A 19,970-nucleotide genomic window follows, 5' to 3' on the forward strand; every position below is an offset into this window, starting at 1 on the left:
ATGCATTCTTCATTACTCTCTTGCCAGGCGTTTCCTTCTGACTCAAAAATCCTTCTGATTTGAACACTACCTCATCTATGTATCTCGTCTCTTTATCACTGTTATACAGATTTTCTGTTTGGCCACAGTAGCCGTAATGTGTTTCAATTTTCCAGTTTTGAGGTGAGAATTATTGTTGAAGGTATCAATGTACGAGGGTGGTTTGAAAAGTTCTCGGAACAGAATAGTAGAAAAGGACTTACATCACTATAACATTTATTATTTTTCAATGTAGTCTCCTTGTAGATTAATGCACTTGGTCCAACGATGTTCCAGTGCCTTGAACCCTCCTTGAAAATGAGTTTCCTCCAGGCCTCCAGCTATCAATTCTTCATTTGAAGTGAATCTTTGTCTACGAAGAAAAATTTTCAGTTTTGGGAAGAGAGGGAAGTCTCACGGAGCCATATCAGGTGAATAAGGTAGGTGTGGCAACAATTCATACCTTAGTTCGTTTAATTTTGCCAAGGCGATGGCATGTGTTTTTCATCCAGTGTCAAGAATCGTGGCACCCATCTTGCAGATAATTTTTTTTCATTTGTAATTCTTCAGTTAAAATGTGATATACCCTTTCAGAAGACATCTGGCAAGTGTAAGCAATGTCACGCACTTTCAGTCGGTGATCCTCCATGATCATTCTGTGCAATTTTGCTATCATTTCTGGAGTAGTGACACATCTTGGCCGACCGCTGCGCGGATCATCATCTAAGCTCTCCTAACCAAATTTAAATTCATTTGTCCACTTGGCAACAGCTGAATATGAAGGAGCAGAGTCCCCCAGTGTATTCTGGAAATCAGCATGAATGTCTTTTGCTTTCGTACCTTTCTTTACAAAGTACTTACTCACTGCACGAATCTCGATTTTTTCCATCTTCGCAAATCACTATGCGGGAACAACAACAGATCCACATCAATGCCGCAGCTCTCCTCCAAGAGCACTGACATGGCACATGTTTACAGACAACAGTCCAATGAATATCACATGAACAACTCATTGTGCTAGTGCTGACATCTCGTGGTGATTGCGAGAACTTTTCAAACCACCCTCATATGACACTTTCTTGTTTTCCATGCTCTTGCTTGTTGGTATGGGCTGCACATAATCTGTTCGCTCACTGAGCTCTTTGATAATTTTGGGTTTTTATCACCTATGGTAGTGCTCTCTATGAGTGAACTTGCCATCAGGCTGAAGCAAATTATCTATGTTGGAGGTCAATGCATAGGTGTTAACAGGAGTACCACTGTGGTAGTCAATCCCAGAAGTACCTTGAGATATGACCTGGCTTCTCTTTTATGCCTTCTTTCGGTGCCAACCCTCCTCCTTTCTCTGGGTTTGAGAGTGGCAACAACAGTTCTCAGTTACTCAGTCCTCTAATAGTCAAACAATGGAAAATCCAGGGTGGAATGTAACAATATTGTGAAAAGGAAAGTTGCTACTCACCATGTAGTGGAGATGCTGAGTCGCAGATGGGCACAACAAAAAGACTGTCACAAATGTAGCTTTCAGCCAGTAGGGCCTTCGTCAGAATTAGACAACAAAGACACACATACACACTGACGCAAATGCAACTAAACACACACGGATGGAGTCTCAGGCAATTGAGGTCACACTGTGAGCAGCAGTGATGGGAGTGGCCACTCCGTGAGGGTAAGGAGAAAGTTGGGGCAGGAAGGGGGAGGAATAGTATGGTGGACAGTGAATTGCTGTTGGGGAGTGTGGAGGGACAACGTGGAAAGAGGGTAGGGCAGCTATTTGCAGTCAGGAGGTTGGGCGGAGGGGGCGGAGAGGTGGTGAGGGGAGGAGAGAAAGCAGAAAAAGGGAGAAGTAAAAAGACTGAGTGCAATGGAGGAATGGGGGCTGTGTAGTGCTAGAATGGGAACAGAATAGGGGTGGGATGGGAGAGGACAATGACTAACGAAGGTTGAAACCAGGAGGGTTACAGAACGTAGGATATATTGCAAGGAAAACTCCCACCAAAGCTGGTTTTGGTGGAATGGATTCATATGGCACAGGCTGTGAAGCAGTCATTGAAATGTAGGCTGTCATCTTTGGCAGCGTGCTCCGCAACAGGGTGATCCACTTGTTTCTTGGCCACAGTTTGTCGGTGGCCATTCATGTGGACAGACAGCTTGTTGGTTCTCATGCCCACATAGAATGCAGCACAGTGGTTGCAGCTTAGCTTGTAAGTGGACAGGAGCAGGTGGTGGTGGTAGGATGTATAGGACATCTCTTGCATCTAGGTCTATTACAGGGGTATGAGCCATGAGGTAAGGAGTTGGGAGCAGGTGTTGGTAGGGATGGGTGAGTATACTGTGTAGGTTTGGTGGACAGCAGACTACCACTGTGGGAGGGGTGGGAAGGATATTGGGCAGCACATGTATCACTTCAGGGCATGGCAAGAGACAGTCGAAAGCCTTGCAGAGAATATAATTCATTTGCTCCAGTCCTGGGTGGTACTGAGTTACGAGGGGAATGCTCGATAGGAAAGATATGGCACGGGAGATTTGTTTTTGCACAAGGTTGGGAGGATAATTATCCTCCAGCCACGCAGAACTGGAGTGAATGAATTACATTTTCCGCCAGGCTTCTGACTAACTCTCACCACGCCCTGAAATGAGAAATGTCCTGCCCAATATCCTTCTCACCTCTCCCACAGCGATATTCTGCTGTCCACCGAACCTACAGAATATATTCGTCCATCCCTACACAACCCCTGCTCCCAAGCCCTTAAACCTCATTGGTCATACCCCTGTAACAGACCTAGATGCAAGATCTGTCCTACACATCCTCCCACCACCACCACCTACTCCAGTACGGTCACAAACATCACATATCCCATCAAAGACGGGGTTACCTATGAATCCAGTCATGTGATTTACAAGCTAAGCTGCAACCACTGTGCTGCCTTCTATGTGGGCATGACAACCAACATGCTGTCTGTCCACATGAATGGTCACCGACAAACTGTGGCCAAGAAACAAGTGGATCACCCTGTTGCTGAGCACGCTGCCAAAGATGACATCCTTCATTTCAATGGCTGCTTCGCAGCCTGTGTCATATGGATCCTTCCCACCAATGCCAGCTCTTCTGAATTGCGCAGGTGGGAACTTCCCCTGCAATGTATCATACATTCCCGTAATGCTCCTGGCCTCAACCTTCGTTAGTCATTGTCCTCTCCCATCCTACCCCTTCTCTGTTTCCATTCCAGCAATACAAAGCCCTCATTCCTCCATCACACCAAGTCTTTTTACTTATCTCCTTTTCTGCTATCCCCTGCCCCCCCCCCTCCCCACTCCCTCCATCCAGCCTCCCGACTGCACATAGCCGCCCTACCCTCTTTCCACATAGTCCCTCCACACTCCCAAACAGCACATCACTGTCTGCCACAACTACCCTACTATCCCTCCCACTCCTCGCCCCAACCTCCTCCTTACCCCCACTGAGTCACCACTCCCATCATGCACTGGTGCTGCTGCTTGCAGTGTGGCCTCAGTTGCCTGAGACTACAGTCATGTGTGTGTGAATTGTGTTTGCATGTGTGTGATGTGTGTGTTTGTCGTCTAATTGTGACGAAGGCCTTACTGGCCTAAGCTATATTTGTGACAGTCTCTTTGTTGTGCCCGTCTGAGACTCAGCATCTCCGCTATATGGTGAGTAGCAACTTTCCTTTTCACAATATTGTTTCAGTTCTCTAATTGTCCAAGGAAATAAGCTAATCGTACTTCTCTATGCATTCTTGAGTATTTTGTGTGACTCTTTTGTTATTTTAACTTCTTTCACAACAGGATACATGAATATTGGTTCTATGCTAAAAAAACATACCTTTCTGACACTGTGTGATGGTGGCCCCCTGTATATTTTCTGTAAGAAGCTCAGTCAACCTATCTTTCCCTCCCTTATTCGGGTGTAGGTCATGTTTAGTATATTCTAATCTCCCAATTGTAGCAACAGGCACTGCACTGACGTGTGGCTTCATTTCTGCCAGTAGCAGCCTATTCAATGCTGTGTTCACATGGCTCAAAGCATTATTGACCCAGAGCTGGTCATGGCGCTGCAGGGCCTGCACAAAACTCACACTTTTGTTTATAATTGTTACTTCTATTGCATTCACATCACCTCTAATCCTGTAATTTCTGTCTTTAACCAGGCTGTTCCCTGCACCACCTACTACGTTTTCTCCATCAACAACATCTTAAGGCCCAATGAATCTACTTTTTAAGTATGTGAAGGTCATTCTCAGCAAACATTTTGGCTAGTGTAAATCCAACATTCGAAACATCTAGTAATTTGTCTGGTACATCACTCACTGTTAAGTTAATGACACTGACACACTTGTGAACTTTAACATGTTTCCCCATCTCCAAGAGCTCATTAAGAAATCAGATGACAACATGCCAGATCTATGTGAGACGACTCTTAGTTTAGTGTCCGAAGCTGAAACTAAGGAGGAATGTCACTGCCATGAACCTAGTAGAATGTGGAAACCAAAAATGTCATAGAGACTGAATGTCATGTACTGCCAAATCACTAAATGGTCTTGCTCAACAAAGCACATCAAAAAAAATTCCACATTAAAGTTTAGACCCAGAAAAGCAAGGTAACTATTGTATTCAAGCATTAGCATAACAAAGACTTCAAGAATGACATATAAAATGCTGCTTTGCCAACCAAGACAGGCATTTACAGCTGTAGAGGGCTAATGGTCACCCCAAAGTGACCTGTTTGCCATGTCCTCTGGAGACAAGACCGTCAAAAATGGAATTATGTGCCATACAAATAACATCAGCCCCACTCTTTGATTCAATCTCCATATCACTGGAGAGATGGAAAATTAGATTCCTCCCCATTTCAACTAACCCACAAGAATGGTAATGCCTGGGGTGGAACCATGACCAGTGACCTTAGGGGGAGCAATGGAGGCAGACATCACTGCCATCGGCTCAGTTAGAATTGGTAGCATGGCAGGGACATCTGGAACTTCCACAATTGGAAGCTCTCCACAGTCTGTTATCTTCAGTCTCAGCGTGATGATATGCAGCTGGGTACTAAATTGTAGCATAGTCTGTGGGTGGCTCTGAAAGATGATGGCCACATGCCCACTTTTGTTGCATACAAAATATGTAGCTTATGTTGTGGGCAGTTACACTTGCTGTGATTGCAGAAACATTCATGTGTGGGAGTCCCATGTTTTTGCTCCAGTTTGTGAATTATCACTATGATAACTACCCCAACTTACTGACACAATTTCTGTTTACATAGTGTCACAATTCTGCCTCAACTGATGGAGGAGGAATTTCAAACTGCATTCCTTGTCAGACAGGTTACACCTTTGTGTGACTGTACAGTGGAATCTGCAGATGAAGTCGTTTAGAGAATGATGTTTCTCAAAAATTCACTTTCAGCATGTGTAAATCATTGTTAAACACACATTGTGCTGCTCATGCAATTTCAAATGACTAAGCTATGAGAAGATACTCACTTAAACTAGGATCAGATTTCCTAAGAGTACTAGTTCAAACTTCCTGACTGGGAGCTAGATGCACTACCTGACCCCGAATTAAAGATTTGACATAAAATGTTTTACATTTCAAGTGCAGAAAACTTCACTGTCAGCCAATAAGAGAGAAAGATCTTTTGTCTTCCCAGTATGTGGATCCTATGATCCTTGTGTCTTGAGTTACTTGCCCTTCCTTTTCAACTTTCCTTAATGTATCATTTTCTCTTCCCTAAGGAAGAAACTACTAGTTCCAAAAGGTAGGATTGGTGCACATACTTTTATACATGTTTATCAACAATATTGGCATTTTCCCTGAAGGCAATGACCAGCAATTATGTCATACAGTCAGTATCAAAATTAACATATAATTTTTCTGTGAACATAATAAATACAGTTATGAAATGTTTTATGTGAAATACTATATTAAAAATAAAACCAATCAGAAGCCTGATCAGCAAGTAGATTTCCAAATGACAGTGATGGTAACCGTACATATTAAGTATTAAAGCATATATTCATAAACTAAAATTGATTATAGCACAAGAAAAAACTGAACAAAAATTTATTACAATGGGGAAAAACAAGTTAATTAGGTTTAATGACATACCTGTGACCATGGCTTGGCTGGTGCTCGCATTCGACGCAAGAAAAGAGAATGCCATTTCTGTCTGAGTTGAAGAGCAAGATGAGCAGTTTCTGCATCAATACGGAATACTACCCAGTCATCTAATTTCAAAGTTGTATTCTGGCCTTCTGGCCTGTCTTCTGCTTCACTGTCACTATCAGCTGCACCTCCCAATACTGCATCTCCCCTCACTGCTCCTACAATCAAGTAATTTCTCAATAACAAAAAGCATAATTTGGATACCTCATGCCGCTGATTAATGTCAGTCAAAATACTTGCAAACACAGATGTAGCTTTTAACACTCAACATAATGATTGTTCTGCATCACAAGTTATGCTGCAGGAAACTTACAAGAGGAATAGTTTCAACAATGTATTAAGTGCTTTACAGCAGCAAAATTATTGTCTTTTATTTATCCTGACACTTCAATTTATGATAAATGCAGCCTAGTATGGTTTTTCTTTAAAATAATTAGAATTTTAAAAACCTGTTAGTTTCAGATTGATCACATTAAGGGCACATTTTTGCTAAAAATTTTAGGATTCATCAAAAATATCAAATTAGATGACTTAAATCAACTTATCAATGGCTACTTTCAGAAATCTTCAACTACCCTAGGGTTACAAATTGTCACACTTAATCTTCATTGATGTTTGAGCCACACCTGTTCAGAATGGGCAAACAAAAACAAGTATTAAATGCACTGTGATCCCCCATGGATTTCACGGCACATGAGGAGCGTAAATGAGAAATAACCCATCGAACTTAAAGAATGTCAGCCAACAGCTGCTACATACCATGGTCCATGGTTAAGTATAGTAATATTTATGTGAACCATTTCTGCTGCCCAATGTTTACATGAGTCTATGGTCTTTGTACCACAGAAAAGTATCTCTGTTCAGAGGATTTGAGACTTAATTATGGATAAGGGTACAACTTCCATATTCTGTCATTATCTGGGTTGTTGTTGTTGTTGTGGGCTTCAGTCCAGAGACTGGTTGGATGCAGCTCTCCATGCTACTCTAACCTGTGCAATCTTCTTCATCTTCCAGTACCTACTGCAACCTACATCCTTCTGAATCTGCTTCGTGTATTCATCTCTTGGTCTCCCTCTATGATTTTTACCCTCAACGCTGCCCTCCAATACCAAACTGGTGATCCATTGATGCCTCAGAATGTGTCCTACCAACCGCATCCTTCTTTTAGTCAGGTTGTGACGCAAATTCCTCTTCTCCCCAATTCTGTTCACGACCTCCTCATCAGTTATGTGATCTACCCAGCTAAATTTCAGCATTCTTCTGTAGCACCACATCGAAAGCTTCTATTCTCTTCTTGCCTAAACTATTTACCGTCCGCGTTTCACTTCCATACATGGCTACACTCCATACAAAGACTTTCAGAAACAACTTTCTGACGCTTAAATCTATACGCTATGTTAACAAATTTCTCTTCTTCAGAAACGCTTTCCTTGCCATTGCCAGTCTACATTTTATATCCTCTCTACTTCGACCATAATCAGTTATTTTGCTCCTCAAATAGCAAACCTCATTTACTACTTTAAGCGTCTCATTCCCTAATCTAATTCCCTCAGCATCACCTGATTTAATTTGACTACATTCCATTATCCTTGTTTTTGTTTTGTTGATATTCATCTTATATCCTCCTTTCAAGACACTGTCGATTCCATTCAGCTGCTCTTCCAGGTCCTTTGCTGTCTCTGACAGAATTACAATGTCATTGACGTACCTCAAGTTTTTATTTCTTCTCCATGGATTTTAATTCCTACTCTGTATTTTCCTTTTTTTCCTTTACTGCTTGCTCAATATACAGACTGAATAACATCGGGGATAGCTACAACCCTATCTCACTCACTTCCCAACCACTACTTCTCTTTCATGCCCCTCGACTCTCATAACTGCCATCTGGTTTCTGTACAAATAGCCTTTCGCTCCCTGTATTTTACCCCTGCTACCTTCAGAATTTGAAAGAGAGGATTCCAGTCAACATTGTCAAAAGCTTTAAGTCTACAAATGATAGAAATATAGGTTTGCCTTCCGTTAATCTATTTTCTATGATAAGTCTTCATGTGTCACCAGTTTTTCCACTCATTTGTAAATAATTCGTTTTAGTTTTTTGCAGCCGTGGCTCATTAAACTGATAGTTCGATAATTTTCACATCTGTCAACACTTGCTTTCTTTGGGACTGGAATTATTATATTCTTCTTGAAGTCTGAGGGTATTTTGCCTGTCTCATACATCATTCTCACCAGATGGTACAGTTTTATCAGGGCTGACTCTCCCAAGGCTATCAGTAGTTCTAATGGAATGTTGTCTACTCCCGGGGGCTTTGTTTTGACTTAGGTCTTTCAGTGATCGGTCAAACTCTTCACGCAGTATCATATCTCCCATTTCATCTTCATCTACATCCCCTTCCAATTTCATAATATTGTCCTCAAGAAGATTGCCCTTGTATAGACCCTCTATATACTCCTTCCACCTTTCTGCTTTTCCTTCTTTGCTTAGAACTGGGTTTCCATCTGAGCACTTGATATTCACACAAGTGGTTCTCTTTTCTCCAAAGGTCTTTTTAATTTTCCTGTAGGCAGTATCTATCTTACCCCTAGTGATATAAGCCTCTACAATCTTACTCCTGTCCTCTAGCCATCCCTGCTTAGCCATTTTGCACTTCCTGTCAATCTCATTTTTGAGACGTTTGTATTCCTTTTTGCCTGCTTCACTTACTGCATTTTTATATTTTCTCTTTTCATAAATTAAATACAATATCTCTTCTGTTACCCAAGGATTTCTATTAGCCCCCGTCTTTTTACCTACTTGATCCTCTGCTGCCTTCACTATTTCATCTCTCAAAGCAAACCATTCTTCTTCTACTGTATTTATTTCCCCCATTCTTGACAATTGTTCCCTAATGCTTTCCCTGAAACTGTCTACAACCTCTGGTTCTTTCAGTTTATCCAGGTCCCATCTCCTTAAATTCCCACCTTTTTGCAGTTTCTTCAGTTTTAATCCACAGTTCATAAACAACAGACTGTGCTCAGAGTCCACATCTACCCCTGGAAATGTCTTACAATTTAAAACCTGGTTCCTAAATCTCTGTCTTACCATTATATAAACCTATCTGAAACCTTCCAGTATCTCCAAGCTTCTTCCATATATACAACCTTCTTTCATGATTCTTGAACCAAGTGTTAGCTATGATTAAGTTATGCTCTATGCAAAATTCTAATAGGCGGCTTCCTCTTTCATTCCTTACCCCCATTCACATACTACATTTCCTTCCCTTCCTTTTCCTTCTATTGAATTCCAGTCACCCATGACTATTAAATTTTCGTCTCCCTTCACTATCTGAATAATTTCTTTTATCTCATCATACATTTCACCAATCTCTTCGTCATCTGCAGAGCTAGTTGGCATATAAACTTGTACTACTGTGGTAGGTGTGGGCTTCGTATCTATCTTAGCCACAATAATGTGTTCACTACGCTGTTTGTAGTAGCTTACTCGCATTCCTATTTTTTTATTCATTTTTAAACCTACTCCTGCATTACCCCTATTTGATTTTGTATTTATAACCCTGTATTTACCTGACCCCCAGATCTGGTTAAAGGCACATAACAGCAACATGGTTACAGTGTCCTAGTCCAACAGCATATGATACTCAGTTTTAATTGCAATAGGCAAAAAAATAATAAATTAATGAAAGTAACAGAAAAGAGAGTAAACAGATTTAAAATAGTATACAGATGTTCATAATGGAAAGAACTGGTTAAACCAAGTTTATGATCAAGTATGGATTTCTTTCTCAAAACTCTGCATAAAAACTGGAGGGTGAATATAAATTATGTATCTTATTGGAAACTAGTGTACTCTTACCACATGCCATGAAAAATAGTCATACACCATAAGTGTATCACAGTGGTGGGCCCTCTTGTCATAGAAGGAATCTATGGGGCATGGAGATTTGCTTATCTAAAGGCAAGTTAACAGCATTTCATGTTAAGACTCAGGCTCAAAGGAGTTGCATTATAATTGCCAGTCAGTATGTTTCATTGACAGCAGCTTGGTACATCTCATTTCCAGCAAATCATCCTACCAATGTGAGAATGCTGCGTTACACTTCAAGTGGATATTGGATAGACTTCCTTGGCTGATGTGCTCCCATTACATTTGCCTTAATTTCCATATACACAGGTATACAGTACAGTAACACCACTTTTCTCAGTCTCTGTAGGAAAAAAATTATTGAGTGGAATGGATTGGTTTCTCAGTTCGGAACATGCACTGTATGGGTTGATGTGAACTAGAGACATGGAGTTAATGAAGGAAATTCTCAGCCTGAATACAACCTACCTGCTCCTGAGCTATCGAGTTTGGATGTACCTCTGTGCACCAACCAGTGAATTTTTGCTGCAAGTAGAATTAGAGGAGCAATAACAGAAGAATCAAAAGTGTTACTGTCCTTAATCAGTATAGACTGGCATACAATTGCTGGGCTAGTGTAAAATGCTATAAACTAACAATTTGAAAACAAAATCTGAGTACTAGTTTTTCAGTATTAACTAGTTGTGCTTTACTCTAGGTCTTATATTTAACCCTGGAGGCAGTCAGCTCCAATTTTGACATTTGGTCTATGTGAAGTGCCTTTACATTACACTCTGTTAGGACTCAAATTGCTTCCTAGTCTTTGGATCATTTTCAAAAGACATTATTTTGGGTGTTGTAATATCTTAGACAGTGTATCGGATACTACAATATTGAATTATGCCTTATATTGGACACTACAATACTGTTTGCCATGTATCGCGTACTCCAACAAAAGTTTGTATGCTGCACTGTCAGCAAATAATAGCCATAAATGGAGGAATACAATCATAACACTACCTTAAACACTTATATAATTTTAGAGTATTCAATGTATAAATTTTCACAGATTAATTAAAAATTCTGGTGCACAGTAATTACAACCATGTTTGCGACATCTGTATTTCTAAACATAATATACAGAGAAGCAATTTAACTATGGCTGATACTTGATTTATGTCAACAACAACCACATTTCATGTAAGACATCGAAAAGCAATGGTTTGTAGGGTTGAAGGGACCAGACTAAAAAGGCCATCGGTCTTGAAAAGCAATCCAAACTATTAAAGAATACAAACTGATATATAGTATGACAAAATATTTACCTTAAAACATTAAATATTTGTAAAAAGTCATTACCTTTCAATAATTTATAGCTCACTGAAAAGCCTAAAGGAACACAATGTATTTCAAAACATGTCAAAGCTGTTGAGCTGGGATAAAATCCGAGTGTTGAAAAAGTAAATTGTGTCTCAAACTGAAATTCTAAAACACACTTAATTCTCACATAACTGTCACTAACATCCTATTTGGATTTCTGTAACATTAACACAACATATAAAACCAGGAAAGTCCTTTTCAGAGAAAAATCAATCATAAAATGTAATTTAAACAATGGAAAATCCAGAATGGATATCCGAGTCCAGCCAGAGGCAGTGGTCATGTGTACATGAACTGCATTTGCGTGAACATGTGAGTTTTTTTGTCTATTCCAGCGGGAAGCCTTCTCGCCGAAAGCATATGTCTTTAGTAGTCTTTTTGTTGAGCCTCTCTGTGATTCAACATCTCTACTATACTACTATACACCGATCAACCAGACAATATGACCACCTACCAAACAGACGGTATGTCCACTTGGGCACGGATAACAGCAGTGAAGCATCATGGCATGGAAGCAATGAGGCCTTGGTAGGTTGTCAGAGGGTGTTGGGACCACATCCGCACACACGAGTCCCCTAATTCCCATAAATTCAAGTGAGAGGGGCAATGAGCTCTGACACTGTGTTCAATGACATCTCAGATGTGTTCGGCTGTTTTCACATCTGGCAAGTCGGGGGACCAGCACTTCAACTGGAACTCGTCACTGTGTTCCTCAAACCACTCCATCACACTTCTGGCTTTGTAACAAGTCACATTATCTTGCCGAAAAATGCTACTGTCTTCGGGAAACATGATTGTCATGAAGGGGTGAATGTCATCTGCAACCAGTTATGATACTTCTTGGCCATTACAGTGCATGGCAGGAGCTCCACTGGACCCATGGGTGCCCACGTGAATCTTCCCCAGAGCATAATGGAGCCACTCCTAACTTCTCTCCGTCTAGCAGTAAGGTATCAAGGTGCTGTTCCCCTTAAAGACGACAGATTTTTGCCCTCCCATTGGCATAACAAAGAAGGAATAAGGATTCATCAGACCACCAACATCCAATGCCAATGGTCATGTATCCATTTCAGCCATAGTTGCCAATGTCATGGTTAGCTTTGGCACATGGCTTGTTGGATGCGGAGGCCAATCATCAGGAGTGCTCGGTACACTGTGTGTTCAGAGACAGTTCTTCTCTGTACAGCATTTAAGTCCAATGTTAGTTTCGCCACAGTTTGCCGCCTATCCTATTTTACCAGTCTGCCCAGCCTACGATGTCTGACATCTGTAATGAGGGATGGTCCCCCAACTCCACAACATATGGATGTGGTTTCACCATGTGTTGGGACTCACTCACCACAGCACTCCTCGAACTCCCGACAAATCGTGCAGTTTCCAAAATGCTCATGCCTAGCCTCTGGGCCATGACAAGCTGCCCTCAGTCAAACTCAGAAAGATAATGCACCTTCCTCATTCTACACAAGGACAGCACGATCGCAGATACTACATGCACCGTGCATGCGTCTGACAATCAGTGATTCCTCACCAGGTGACGCTGCTATCATCTGGACGGGTTTATATCGATACGAAGTCGGTGGTCATAATGTTCCCTGAACTGTTGCGAACAGGAATGCTAAGTTGTATTTCTGTAGAATACAATCATTATGAAGAAGTGGAAGTATTACGTAAAATTAACACCTGTAGAATATTTAACATAAATTTGAAATATTATCGGAACCTGCCTAAAGAAGTTACACTACGAAAGTTGTACAGACTTTGGAGAAAGTGTGACATGTTTGTCGCGACCAATCCTAGAACTTTTATCTGTCACTTATCACTTCTTTTACCTGTAGCAATTTCTGTTGACGTGAAAACTATCCAGCTGCAATACTGTCCCTCTATAACTGGATAGTTAAGTCAGATTAACGGTAGAGGAAGGCAAGGACATATTATCACCAATGGTCCATGCCTATTACAGAACTGTGGTGTTCAAATTGAGCTGCTTGATGACAGCTTTTATCTTTTAAGGCTACACTCCACACACATTCTTTCAGAAAGGACTTTATAAGATTCAAATGCTAACAAATCTTTTTTCAGAAATGCTTTTCTCGCAACTTCCAGTCTGCCTTTTTTTTATCCTCTTTACTACAGCTATTAGCAGTTATTCTGCTGCTCAAAGAGCAAAACTCACTATTGCTTTTAGAGTGTCATTTCCTAATCTAATTCTCCTAGCATCATCTGACTTAATTTTAATACACTCCACTGCACTTGCTTTAGTGTTGTTGATGTTTATCTTATAATCTCTTTTCCAGAAACCATCATTTCCGTTCAACTGATCTTCAAAGTCCTTTGCTAACACCGATAGATTTACCATGTCATTAGCAAACAAGGAATGGAGGTGTCCCCCCCCCCCTCTCTGTCCACCTCCTCCACTCCCCACTTCTGTCAATCTCCTCCTGTCCCTATCTCTGAACAAGTGCTACCACCCCTCTCTCTGTCCATCTGCTCCTTCCCTCCCAGTTCATCTCCTCCTGCCCCCCCCCCCCCAAATCCATCTCCAACTCTTCCCTTTCTCTGTCAATTTCCCCCTTGCCCTTCCTTGTCCATCACCTCCACTCCATATCAGTGTCCATCTCCTACTTCTCGCTCTCTGTCTGCCGATTTCTTCCTCCCTACATTCTCTCTCCACATTAACCCCTCCCCCCAGTAGGTTGCTGGTTCTTGCACTCACAGTATTTCTATCCAGGTACCAAAGTTGGCTGAAACTGATTCACGGGTTTAAAAGGAACTTCTTGCTCACAGCTTTGCCCACATACACGTCACATTATTAAACATATTTCACACAAACCCGTACACAAATTTCTCCGGTATCTCTAGTGTATCTCTCCTTTGCCATACAATATGTATCGATGTTTTTCTTCACCTGTATCTCTAGTGTATTTCGCCTTTGTCATACAATATGTATCAATCTTTTTCTTCAATCTCTTCATCATATGTGGAGTCAGAAGACATATAAATCTGTATTGCTTTGGTGGGTATTGGCTTTGTGACTGTCTTGGCTGTTAAGATTTGTTCATTACGCTGTTCATAACAGTTCACCCTTATTTTTATTTTCATATTCATTATAGGCCTACTTCTCCATTATCCGTGTTAGATTTCGTGCTGATAACCTTGTATTCAATCAATCACAAACACTATTCTTCTACCACCAAAAGTTACTTATAGCCCACTGTACCTTATTTCAACCTATCAGCTTACTCAATTAAGAGAAACAACAGACCATAGTCAAGGGCATATCAGTGAATCATTTGAACTGTTGCCCTTGTAAATACAGAAAAGGCTTCTGCCCCACTCACCCTTCAGATACGCCTCTGATGTAGTTACAGTCATAGCAGCACAGTTACAGTTGAGGCGTGCAAGCCCCCCAATTGCAGCAAGGTTCATAGTTTGTTGGAAGACTGCCTTCCACATACAACCAAAATTTATAAGAATTTTCTGATAATTTCTGAAAATAGTATGTTGCTACAATAATTATTGAAAATCGTATGTATTGCCTTTCAGGGAGTCAATTAATTTCAATTACCATATGCATGATGTTACAGTCTGTCTTGTCCCTATTCTGCAGCACATCTGTTTTTGAGAAAGTTTTGTATACTAATAAAAAATTTTCCTTGGTGGAAGAACAGGAATGTGATACACTAAGCGTCTACATAAAATCTGGAGGAGAGGCCAGCAACTCTGCTTTTCAAAACTGACGCCAACAGAGAAAGAGAGGTGGGATCACCCTTTCCCTTCCTTACTTTTGTCCACGAATGTCCTAGGAAGAGGATAAAGCAGCAGGATACATTACTGAATACTTCCCAGTGACAGCAAATTAAGTTAACCAAATAACATTTGTTCCTACCAGTCGATCAGTAATTTGTCCGAATAGAGCTGTAAATTCAGTATATGTTCATTGTAGGAATTTAATGTTTCTAGTTTCTGAAACTTGCTGGCACATTAAAACTGTGTGCTGGACTAGGACTTGAACCTTGCCTTTTTCATACAAAGCTCTTAACACAAAAGTAATCCAAGCACAGTTCACAACGCACCTTCACAACTTCAATGCTGACAATAATTCTTTCCCACTTTACAGAAGCTATCTTGCATATCTTACTGGACTATCATTCCTTGTAGAAAGGATATCACAGAGAAACATCTGGAAACTTTACGTTTCTGTGTAGTTTGGAAAATTGGAGAGGTAATGGCATAAATGAAGTGAAGTCAGGTCATGAGTTGTATCTGACTAGCTCAAGCAGTAAAAGCACCGCTAGTCACAGGCAATGTTCTGGTGTATCACACAATTTCAATCTGCCACGAAGTTACAAAATAGTGAACTCTCCAGGGTAGAATGAAAGATTCATTTTTAATTTCCTTTTTTTTTTTTTTTTTTTTTTTTTTTTTTTTTTTTTTTTTTTTTTTTTTTTTTTTTTTTTTTTTAGATATGACATGTCTACCTGAATGTTGGTTTTAATGAACATATAGAATTTTCAACATGTTTTTGTAACCATTGATAAGTCAGGGATCATTGTTATATCTGTATGTCAATCACTAATCGATGAATATCCTGAAAAGATCAATCCAAATGATATGTTTTGGACAGTATAAAAAGAAAGCAACTGGTACAGTTGCACAGGTTCATATCCTACTGGCAAAATTGTAATACTTCCAATCTATTTTGGTATATTAAGAATTTACATTCACCTGTTGTGGACTGACTAGAGAATACAATGCTGAAACAAAGATCTTCTCCAAAGTTTTCAGTTACTTCTATAGATGAGTTGTGATAGATGGATACAAGAACACTATCAAGACTATCCTTGAATGTTAACTTTTTCCCAACAGTTTCACGAGGAGGTTCAACTTCTGCTTCAGTGGATTTTAGTTTCTTATTTACTGCAATAAACACAGGGGCTGGACAAAAATATGGAAATACCACACACATAACTGTTGGTATTCAACAAAGCTTCCAGTCACCTCAGAATGGATAACTACAGTATGGTTTTCAAAGGAATCTTATACCATTCCTCTTGCAAAATGGGGGCAAGTTCAGGTAACGATGATGGGGATGAATAGCAATCAAAAACCTTTCTTTCCCAAGTATACCACAAGCTCAATTACAATGAGATCTGGTGACTATGGTGGTCAGGGAGATGTGACAAATCATCATTGTGCCCACAAAACCAGCCCTGCACAATGTGAGCTGTGTGTACAGAGGCCCCGTTGGTTTGGAACACAATTTCACAATTGATGGAACAAACACTGTACCATGGAATGGACTTGACCAGTAATCAGCTAAAATGGTCATATAATTCTTGGCGACCTTGCAGAATTATATGATTGTTACAGGTGAATATTATTAATTAAAGTGGTTATTTATAATTTTAGATTTAAAGTAAAAAGTTGTGTTGTGATATGTTAAAGATTTTTGAAGCTATTTTATGACTCTCTAAATTTAAATAATACACCAGGATTAGATACCAACCACAGGGCCCATGGAATACCACAATATGACTGCCTAATCATCATCAAACACCCACCATGTTTCATTCTTGGACTGTAAACAAGTCTCGTACGAGCAAATGAAATCCTTCCATCACTCCTCAGCCCAGGTTTTATGACTTCAGTACCATGTTTTCCCATTGTGGGCATTTACATCACTAATGTGTGGTTTTGGAATTCCAGCTTGTCTTGCAATTCCCTATTTATGGAGCTCCTTTCATGTTGTCTTAGTGAAGACAGTTGTTTTGGAATTCCAGCTTGTCCTACAATCCTCTGTTTTGGAGGTCACTTCATGTTGTTTTGGTGATGGCACAGTTTGTGAGTGTGACACACTATTCTGCAGTGACTTTTGCAGCTGTCATCCTCTTATTTTTTGTCACAATCCTGTAGAATGATCGACTGTCATAATCAGTCATGACACACTTCCATCCACATTGTGACTTAGCAGATGATGTTTTTCTGTTTTCCCTGTATAAAGTATAAACCTTTGATATGGTGCCACTTGAAACATCAAACACTTCAACTACCTTGCTTACAGAAGCAGCCATAATAGAAGCACAACACTTTTCTGACCATGAATGACAATTGTAACATAATGAGGACACTACACGGGTGCAGTGGTCAAAAGTGCAACACACAGATTTGGCTATCATCTGCATTTCTGATAAGATTCAGTTCTCATTGTTTTTCCATATGTTTGCCCACCCCTTTTACATCACTTTCTTTTCAACATGTCCAGTCTTATTTCCATTGCTTCTCAGATTATCCATGTGAATGGAATTACACAGTTAATAATGCTGATGCTACTTAATTTGGTGATCAGGTACAAAATATCTGTGAAGCAAAATATAAGCATCAGAGTTTATTTGACTGCAATACCTGCCTAATCTCATGACACTTACCTTCAACTTCAGATATGGCATCAAGTGGCATACGAGCAGGTCCAGCAAACAATACAACAGTTACAGGTGTCACAAGTGTGCAACAGCGAACATGACAGTATCTGCCTGTACGACTTATTTCTTCATACAAAAGCCAATCTGATGGAAGTGCCTCCACTGTTGCTGTATGTGAAGCAGCTACAGATGTTCTTGGGCTCTTCGGACATTCACGTAACACTGATGATGGATGAAACATCACACAGAACTCCTTCCTGCAAAATGGGTTCAAAACATAAGTAGTTGAGAGCAGAAATAATAATACTGATCATAATGAAGTACAAAATTTTTAAGGTATTGTTTATAAATATGTCTTCTAGGATTCCAGATAATCCACATCCTATGCCCAACTCAAAAAATTAAAATAAAAATAACTATGTAATAAAAGTAAGCTGAGTGATTTTGTTAGATGGTTAACTCTCCCTCCTCTATTAACAATTACTTCAGTATATTTTGTCAAATGATTTCTGTCACTTTAAATGCAAACATTTTTAGGTTAGGCTTTACCGTGACTGTTACTGACATTAAATGAAACAACAAGTTTACTGTTACCAGTCACCGTTTTATAAGATTGGCCAGTTTTTTTTCTGTGTAGCTTTCGTTTTCTGTACGATGAACTCGGTGTACTCTTTGACTTTTTTGGTTATGGAATCATATTCTAATCTATGAAGCAACTTTCCCAACTGTAATTCTGCATTATAAAGCTGTGTATTGAACTTCTGTTTTTTAATATAAAGTTCTTTCAGTTCATTTTTCACCCAGAGTTTTCGTGCGATCTCCAGTGTTTTCTTCGCAGTTGTTGTGTTTGTTTTGATGTCAATCTTGACATAATTTGGGATGACGTTATTCTTGAGACAATTCCTATTGAAGTGTATGTGTTGTGTTGTCATTGCGACCTTTTCTGCACTGTTCTTGTACTCGAAAATAGCCTTGATTGCCTGACTGGGCAGATTAACTTTAAATGCGAACATTTTTAGGTTAGGCTTTACCGTGACTGTTACTGACATTAAAAGAAACAATGTCAGTAACAGTCACGGTAAAGCCTAACCTAAAAATGTAAAAATGTCTCCGTTAGCTCTGAGGGATGAAATAGTGAAGGCAGCAGAGGATCAAGTAGGTAAAAAGATGAGGGCTAATAGAAATCCTTGGGTAACTGCTGAAAAGAGAAAATATAAAAATGCAGTAAATGACACAGGCGAAAAGGAATACAAACGTCTCAAAAGTTAAGATCGACAGGAAAAGCAAAATGGCTGAGCAAGGGAAGCTAGAGGACAAATGTAAACATGTAGAGGTATATATCACTAGGGGGTGAGATAGATAATATTTACAGGGGAAAAAAAAGAAAGAAAAAAAAGAAACTCTGAAGAAAAGAGAACCACCTGTATGAATATCAAGATCACATATGGAAAACCAGTCCTAAGCAAAGAAGGGAAAACAGAAAGGTGGAAAGAGTATATAGTGAGTCTATGCAAGGGCGATGTATTTGAGGACAATATTATGGAAATGGAAGGGGATGTAGATGAAGATGAATTGGGAGAAATGATACTGTACAAAGAACGTGACAGAGCACTGAAAGACCTAAGTCAAAAAAAGGTCCTGGGAGTAGACAACACTCCATTAGAATTACTCAAAGCCTTGCGAGAGCCAGCCACGACAAAACTCTACCACCTGGTGAACAAGATGTATGAGACAGGTGAAATACCCTCAGAGTTCAAGAAGAATCCCAATCCCAAAGAAAGCAGGCGTCGACAGGTGTCAAAAGTACCAACTATCAGTTTAAGACATGGCTGCGAGACACTAACACGAATTCTTTACAGACAAGTGGAAAAACTGGTAGAAGCGGACCTTGGGGAAGATCTGTTTGGATTCTGTAGAAATGTTGGAACACACGAGGCAACACTCACCCTACGACTTATCTTAGAAGATAGATTAAGGAAAGGCAAACCTATGTCTCTAGCATTTGTAGACTTAGAAAAAGCTTTTGACACTATTGACTGGAATACTCTCTTTCAAATTCTGAAGGTGGCAGGGGTAAAATACTGGGTGTGAAAGGCTATTTACAATTTGTACAGAAACCAGATGGCAGTTAT

At 40.0% G+C, this 19,970-nt stretch overlaps 1 protein-coding gene across 2 annotated transcripts in view; it reads right to left on the reverse strand.

Moving 5' to 3' along the window:
• LOC126094763 (3'-5' RNA helicase YTHDC2-like) overlaps nucleotides 1–19,970 on the reverse strand; it is a 287,438-nt gene that overhangs the window by 71,579 nt on the left and 195,889 nt on the right. For both annotated transcript variants that reach the window (XM_049909315.1, XM_049909314.1), the window contains exons 19-20: nucleotides 17,845–18,095; nucleotides 6,142–6,356 (exon numbers count right to left, since the gene is read on the reverse strand). In XM_049909315.1, coding sequence (XP_049765272.1) covers nucleotides 6,142–6,356; nucleotides 17,845–18,095 — 466 coding nt within the window. The remainder of the gene's footprint in view (nucleotides 1–6,141; nucleotides 6,357–17,844; nucleotides 18,096–19,970) is intronic.

This window comes from Schistocerca cancellata, chromosome 8 (assembly GCF_023864275.1).
Source record: "Schistocerca cancellata isolate TAMUIC-IGC-003103 chromosome 8, iqSchCanc2.1, whole genome shotgun sequence".
Lineage (NCBI taxonomy): Eukaryota > Metazoa > Arthropoda > Insecta > Orthoptera > Acrididae > Schistocerca > Schistocerca cancellata.